General features: G+C 41.0%; 1 protein-coding gene across 38 annotated transcripts in view; it reads left to right on the top strand.

Annotated features, from left to right (window-relative positions):
• Adgrl2 (adhesion G protein-coupled receptor L2) overlaps positions 1 to 8,234 on the top strand; it is a 259,127-nt gene that overhangs the window by 234,861 nt on the left and 16,032 nt on the right. For all 38 annotated transcript variants that reach the window (XM_029537612.1, XM_029537610.1, XM_029537611.1 and 35 more), the window contains 5 exons: positions 304 to 509; positions 1,844 to 2,017; positions 3,035 to 3,244; positions 4,093 to 4,313; positions 5,576 to 5,642. In XM_029537612.1, coding sequence (XP_029393472.1) covers positions 304 to 509; positions 1,844 to 2,017; positions 3,035 to 3,244; positions 4,093 to 4,313; positions 5,576 to 5,642 — 878 coding nt within the window. The remainder of the gene's footprint in view (positions 1 to 303; positions 510 to 1,843; positions 2,018 to 3,034; positions 3,245 to 4,092; positions 4,314 to 5,575; positions 5,643 to 8,234) is intronic.

The following is an 8,234-nucleotide window of genomic DNA, read 5'->3' as shown; positions in this document are numbered from 1 at the left end:
GTCTCTCCTCGTCCCTTCCTGCCCTACTTCCCCCCAATTTTCTTTTTTTTTTTTTTTTTTTTTTAAAGTTTTGAATTGAGCCTGTTGTGTCTTGATAATTTATCCTTAACACAATGGAAATGGCCTAGCATTTAAAATAATTCCTATCACTTTCTCCATAAACTTAACGTACCTCTCTTTGGAGGGTCCATCAGATTTTCTCTCTTTCTCTTTCTCATTTTTCCCCCCTCCTCTTGCTGCATGCTCTTTCATCCTGAGCAATGGTGTAGTGAGTCCTATGGCTGTGTCTTCCTCCCTTCCTAGGGCTGGCCAAGCTGGTATTCATCATTTACCGGAGCCTGGGACAATTCCTTAGCACTGAGAATGCAACCATAAAGCTGGGTGCAGACCTCATGGGCCGGAACAGCACCATTGCGGTGAACTCGCCCGTCATCTCCGTCTCCATCAATAAGGAGTCCAGCCGCGTGTACCTGACAGATCCCGTGCTTTTCACACTGCCACACATAGATGTAAGATAATGTATGCTAATGAAGTCACAGAAGGTTTTAAACCCCAGAGAAGGGAAGGCCGAGCTGTCACCGGACTGAGAGCAAGGATATCTGGGCGGGAGAAGACCTTTCCATTTGAAATTTAAATGTTGGGCTGGGTCAGAGACACAAGTTTATTTAAGTCTGTGAACATAAAATTAAATGAGCCTGGTTCAGTGATTATTAGAACTTAAGTGTATTCTTAATGAAAGCTAATTCAGTAATCAACAGGAAAATGTAAATGACTTTAATTCAGTTTTGGATGGAAATTAACTCTTACCTTAGCAGCAGGATAGCTGCATGTTAACTCTTGAGACGCTGCTCTGGTGGTGTGGCTAGCCATTAATTTTTTAATTAGTTACATTGGGCTCAATTGGTATAAGTGCTTACCTTGCAAACAGGAAGGCCTAAGTTTGATTCAGTCAAACCCATGAAAAGAAGCTAGGCAGTGTAAAATCCAGTGTCCGTAGTCTACTTGGAAAGCCTCAGGCCACTGAGAGGCCATTGCCAGAGGCTGTCTTCTGACTGCCACTTGATGAGGTACACACATACACACAAACCTGTATGCGCATACATACGTATGTTATGAATGCATTTTTTTTTTGGCATGTGTACATACAAAATTAATTCTATTTGGGTCAACTTTAATTCAAGATTGTGCTTAGAAAATTCAGAATTGAGGAGGCGTGACCAGTCTGAGGGGCCTCACAGCATCCATGGATACCTAAGTGACCATGATGCTGGAAGACTGGCTGTTCTGTGTAGAGTGAATGCTTGCCCAGGGAAGACCAAGTGCCAGGACAGTGCAGAATAGGGTGTGTGTTCAGGGCCTGTCTCTTAGCTGCTGCATTTGGTTTCCTCCCGAGAGCCTTACAGTGCCACTACATTTCAAATGTATTCGATGCATCCCTTGCAAATAACCAAGACACTTTTTTTTTAAAGACACTTGGTCCTTACAGAATTTTCTCAGAACAAATTCACAACTTTAATCTTGTATCAGAGAAGGGGCGGGTGGGGGGTAGTTGGGGAGATTCTAATATACCTATCAGTAGGTAAAATCATCAGATGAAAATTGTAATCGTGTGAAATGGGTCCCCGGTAATTTAGAGTACATGTTAGAGTGTTTCGGACTATAAAACCCCCTTTAAGCTAGATACGTGCCTGGATAACGTCGTCCACAATTTTGCTGATGAAAAACTTTATAGTCCGAAACATGCAAAGTTTAATCTAAATTACCTTTTTACACATATTAAACAATTGCTATTGCCATCTTTGAGTGTAAAATCCTAATTTTATCTTGTCATTTTATTTCCCAGCCTGACAATTATTTCAATGCAAACTGCTCCTTCTGGAACTACTCAGAGAGAACCATGATGGGATATTGGTCTACCCAGGGCTGCAAGCTGGTTGACACTAATAAAACTCGCACAACGTGCGCTTGCAGCCACCTAACCAATTTTGCTATTCTCATGGCCCACAGGGAAATTGCGGTAAGTATTTGCACTTCTAATTAGTCGCAGGGAAAGACCTGCGAGATTCGAAACAGCTTGTGTAATAGTCCGTCTTTGGGTGCTTATCGTAACTAAAAAGCAAACAAAGTAATGTGGGTTTCTAATCGTTTTTACCATCCTTGTTTGTTTGGGAGGCTTGGCCCTTCCTTTCTTAGTCAACAAATCTGTGTTACGTTCCTATCGGCCCTTGCAGGCAGATGTTTTTCAGAGGCAACCAAGGATTTTTACAAATGGGGGCATATGCACACAACATGGGCTCCCAGGTGCTGGGTCCCTTTCCTATCTTGAATTGTGGACTCTGATTTACAATGTTGCTGTAATAGTTGGCACAATATGTAGAGCTGCTGACTTTCCTATCAGAGAAGCTTCGGGAATATGCCTACAGAGTCCTTCCTATTGTTAAAGAGAATGGCGGTAGATAAGGAAAAATGTTCAGTTCACGGAGCATGGGGGCAGGGGTGTGGTTCAGTGGGTCAGGGTTCACCTAGCCTGAGGAAGACTCTGGATTTCATCCCTAGACCCTGCTCACTCCAACAAAAGTCCAGTGTAAAAACTCTTAGTTGTATCAGATTTGTCTGTGTCATTTACTTATCTCTCTGTAAGTCTGTAGGTACTCAAAGAGCAAAGAAAAACTTAAAGTTGGATTATATATTAGCTACAAAATCATTAAAATGCCATTCATTTTTCATTGTAGTTAGTTTTTACCCCCATGTAAATATTTTTTCATACATCTTTGAAGGTAACTGTTTCAGTAGTTACTTTTCAAAGATTTGGTCTCTTGCATCATTCTCTAGATAAAATCGCACCCTTCACTAGATCATTTTTTAGTAGCAAATCCTGTATGGAAACCTTTACCTCTGTCAACAGTCAACATCTTTATCTGTGAGCCTGTGTTTGAGCACGTGAATATTCTCCATCAGACCCTTGGGTGGAAGCTGCTCTCCCTCCTCCTGGTAACATGGAATGTTGACATCATTCCCGATTTCTGTCTTCCAGTATAAAGATGGCGTTCACCACCTGTTGCTGACAGTCATCACATGGGTGGGCATCGTGGTCTCCCTCGTCTGCCTGGCCATCTGCATCTTCACCTTCTGTTTTTTCCGAGGTCTACAAAGTGACCGCAACACCATCCACAAGAACCTTTGTATCAACCTTTTCATCGCTGAATTTATTTTTCTCATAGGCATCGATAAGACAAAATACACGGTAAGCACCTGTTGAGTTCGCTGACCTTGGCCCTTGGGTGGTTTTGTCCGTTAGCTGTGGATGTCCGTGTGATGCTGATATTCATATTTTCCCTTGTTGTTTGATGCAGTTGGTGGTCTGGTGAAGGATAAACTGTAATAAATTATAAGACAACTCAGTCAGTAATGTTATTACGAATGTATTCATTTCATGTATTAAAGAACCAGTACATTTTTCTGCCCATCCTGAAATAAAGGTGCATTTTCCAAATTCCTACTTAGCTTCCATAGGCATTCTGACCAGCAGTCTTTCCTTCATGCTGAAAGTATTTATTGCTCATCACAAGGCCCCAGTGTCAGACAGGAACGTAGTTCATTTCTGTATCACCCTGCATTCATCTGCGATGAATTCAAGAATGCCCCAGAAACAAAAAGGAAATAATCTTATATAATTAGACGGAGAGTATCTGTCATTAAAGCAAACTTTGAAAATTCCATCATAGAGATAATGGGTCTGCATACAAACAGCCTACAGACTTGTGAAGCAAACACCTGCAGGTGGATATGAGCGGTCAGAGTGGGGGATTTGAGGAGGGAATTTAAAGGTCTGTCTTCCTATGCTATACTTAATTTCAAAATACAGTGAGGATGTCTGGCACACTTGACGGTGTGTTCTTCAAGTATTGTGCTCTAGATATTTACCGTGCCTTTAACTTGTGTCCACTTACGGAAAGAACCGTGGGTGGGTGCCTGCCTGCTTGCCTAATACTGCCGAGGAGGTATATAAGACACTAGCAGTTCTGCCGTTGACTGAAGGTTGAAGAGCAGGCACTGTGTACTCACAAATGTTATTGTGTCTTTCCTTCACAGATTGCATGCCCCGTGTTCGCAGGGCTTCTTCACTTTTTCTTCCTGGCCGCTTTTTCCTGGATGTGCCTGGAAGGTGTGCAGCTCTACCTAATGTTGGTTGAGGTTTTCGAAAGTGAATATTCAAGGAAGAAATATTACTATGTCGCTGGGTACCTCTTCCCAGCCACGGTGGTCGGCGTCTCAGCGGCCATTGACTACAAGAGTTACGGGACAGTCCAGGCGTAAGTAATTGCAAGTGACCTGAGTGGTTTTCAAGTGAATAATTTTTTTAAAGCCTGTTAGCTGTCAGCCATGGTCCTTGACAGACTAAAATAGCATCTGAAAGCTTTATTGGGGGAGAGAATGGGCACGCAATGCACAAATTACAATCAAGTCTTCTGTAATTTTCTGGGTTCAAAGGATTTGTTCTCTGGCGAGGCAGATTCTAAATTATGGACTTTTTTTTTTTTTTTAACACAAAAGATTGACCTGAAACGAATTGAAAAAGTAAATAACTCTTGGCCTCAGAAATGTATTAAGTAAAAATTCTCCTGAACTTACACATCTGACTTAAGCTAACGCTTCATTAACTCACTCCGTATGGCTGACTCCATACATGGCGGCATATTCCTTCCTGAGTGTTGTGCTTTGATAATAATTTTACTAGGGACTTTGAGAGAATTAAAATATAGTCACTCTCTCTTGTTCCTAAGAAACACAGATATGTACAGAGAATGGCAAAAGAAGGACATAGCCTCATTTCACTTGCTGAAGACATAAATTTGACTTCCAACTCCATTTGTTGTTGTTTTTTTTTTTTTTCTCTTCGATAAAATTAGCTAATAAGATTTATTTATAGTCAAGGAACTCATGACATTACAAATAGTGAAAGACAAATAAGGAAAATTCAGTGAGGATTCAGAATTGTATGAAATCAGAACCACTAGCGAAAGTGTGTCTTGGTGAGTTTATGCGTCATATATGTTAATGCAGCAGAGCTTCGAGGTTTCCTTTCTCCCCTTGCATTTGTCCATTCCTGATGGAGTTATTCATTCTATACTGTTTTGCTCCCGATATCCTCTGAATTGCTTACACTTTAAACTCTGTTAAGCAGTTCAATTCTGAGAGGCATTTTTGAAGACTCCATCCAGAGTTTGAAAATGGCGGCGCATTGTGGGGTAGTGTTTGGCATCATTTCTAATCAAGGGGAAGGTCCCAGGCCTTTGGGGTGGGCTGGGGTGAGCCTTCAGTTTACCTCTGAAAACTTCTATCCTGTCCCATGCCTAACGTGAACCTGTTGTAGGTTGAAGTAAATGAATCGCTAAACCTTGTTGGGTCAAAGCCAACTCGGAATTATTAATAAAATTTCTCTCTCCCCTGCTTGATGTAATTTCAAAGGAAAATGAAGGGGTGGTTTCTTGGCTGGATTTTAGTGGCTCCGTGTCTCTGCTTAATGTAAGGATCCAGGAAAGCTACTTAGTGCATTCTCCTTCCTTCCCAATAGTTGCTGGCTTCACGTTGATAACTATTTCATATGGAGTTTCATTGGGCCCGTTACTTTCATTATTCTGGTAAGTAGACTCCACATTCACAGCCTTTCCAGTTGCTTCTGCAACAGAGGTACTCAAACAAAGAGGCACTCTCTCACTGCTAACTATACAGTCGAGGAGGTAAGCATGCCTATTAAAAGGACATCACTGTATAGTATGCTTAGGCTCATTATTGAAGGTTGTACACTGGCTAATTGATTATGCTTGAAAAACCACCTCTCCTAGGAGAATTAACTAGTGTTTTAAATAAATTCTGAAAGGAAAGGTTAGCCCTCGATCTGTAAAGCCCTTGCTATGCAAGCATGAAGGCCTAATAAGCACCGTCCCAGTAGCCATGTGAAAGACATACAAGTGTAGCACAGAAAACCTCTGAGCCCAGAATCAGCAGGACAGAGACAGTCCTTCAGGCAGAGCAGAGTAGTCCAGTCTTCAGCTTCGTCTCAGAACAAGCAGTGAAGCGATGAGGAAGGACACCTGGCATGGAACTCTCACAAACAGTTAACAGAATTTCTTGTTGAGCTAAACTTAAAAATGTCTAAAACTACTGCGTGCATTGAGTTCTTAGCACAGTTCTTTCACATAGGTACTTCAGCAAAGCAAAACTGAAAATGGCGACCGATGCCCGTGTAAACCACTGACATGTCGTTAGTGCTCTTGAGATGGTACTTTCTCATAGGTCACTCTATCCAGGGCATGGCCCCAGTTCTGGCTTTCAGTTCACATGAGCACATTCTCGAGTGCGTTCTAGGGTGAAGTGACTAATGGCTGCCATGTAACGTTACCATCCTTAGAGACATGGACTTCTTAAGAAACTCCTAAAACAAACCCATCTGGACTTGGAAATTAAATACAAAGGCTTCTTTACGTATGTTTGGGACATAAAAATGTTATATGTTACATGTTTACTTTTGTTGTCTCACATTCATCACTCTAAAGATGAGCACTAGTACATAAAAATTGTTTTGTTTTGTTTTGTTTTTTTCATTTGGAAAGTAATTTATTGTGTACTGAGTAAGAAAGAGGGCCAGGTATTCTATTTAGTGCATCACACATTTTCCGTGAATGCCCGCCATTTATTAGTCTTTGTTCACATTTATACTCTAGTCTGCCTTCAGACTGAACTATGAAGGGCTTTGGAGAACTTTGTTCCCAACCTAAAAACAAGCCAAAGAACACAGCAGGTAGCAACTGCGTAAGGATATCCTTGCAATTCTGAGATTGCTCTGCGCTCTAACCAGCCCAGCCCAGAGAGAATGCAAAACAATACCTTGAAATACACTGTCTCATCTAAATAAGATCTTACAGGAGATGTATACTGAAAACACTGAAGTAGATAGTGTGGTGATACAAGGCATTTAAAATCTAATGTCCATATGAGTCTTCATAATATAAACTATATTATATATTGTCTCTGTAAGGTATCCTTATAACAAAACATTTCTTGCGATTCCAAGAAAATATATATGAATTCTAACTTTTCTGAGTTAAAAACCACTTTAACACAATAGTCTTAAATCGGTATACCTTTATACTGATCTCTGAAGAAGAATAAGAGGCTATGAGAAATAAAACTTCCTACTTAATGCCTTTCTATAGAATGTCTTGCCTACAGGCACTGGACTTATTATATCTATGAGAAAAGTGCCAGTTAGTAATGAGCAGGGGGAAACCATTAGTATGCCTGAAATGGTTTAATGAAGCCTTGGATCATGACACGTCAGGAGCTGTTCTTATCATTTGGACAGCTCCATCTGCATCATTAATAATTAATTCAGTTCAGTGAGAGTTCAGCTCACATACTCACTTAGAAGTCTTCTTCGGAGAACACCGCTCTGGCTGCTCATCCAGGGGAAATCGGTTTCTGCTTGGCTAACAGCAGAGATCTGGAGACACAAGTGAGGTCTTAGACTTGCATTTGCCAGGGAGTAAAAGCTCCAGGGAGGACGAAGAGGCGCGGAACATGTGCAGTTCAGCCAGGTTATTTCGTAGCGCTGTTTCTGGTCTTCTGTCTTATCATATCCGTGTCGGCCCTGCAAGCTGTGAGATGAATCTTAAGCCACTGAGCCCAGGCAGATCTGATTCGGTGGAGCGAGTTGATGACCATGAGACACACTATGCTTTCCTCTAATCCCTGGGAACCTCCCTTTTGTAAAAATTCTTTTGTATGGTCATGCTAGAGATATAAGTGAAACTTCATCAATAATAATATATGCAATTATGATATGGGTATTATTAACCATTGGATGATTGCCCCAGTTTCGTTGATTGGTTGGTTGATTATCCATTTTTCATCTATCTCTCTTTCTGTTCTATTCTTTTCTATCTATCTATTTGCTGAGTAGAATCTTTTTTCCCTTCTGCTGCCCCTTTAGGCTTGTTCTTACCCACATGCACACACAAGCCCACAGTATAGTGTTAATGTAGGATTAATTCCTGTTGATTCCTGGATGAATTGCTTGTTACCCAGTCATCACCCTATTCATTTAGGGTATATGCATACCTAACACAGTTTTAATAACACAAGTTTACCGATTTATGTGAATAATTGGGCTTAGACAAAGCTTTGGCTGTCTAGCCTAACACATTTCCTTACCCCCTGATATATACTCTTTG

This window comes from Mus pahari, chromosome 4 (genome assembly GCF_900095145.1).
Source record: "Mus pahari chromosome 4, PAHARI_EIJ_v1.1, whole genome shotgun sequence".
Lineage (NCBI taxonomy): Eukaryota > Metazoa > Chordata > Mammalia > Rodentia > Muridae > Mus > Mus pahari.
This window is presented reverse-complemented; position numbering and strand designations above follow the sequence as displayed.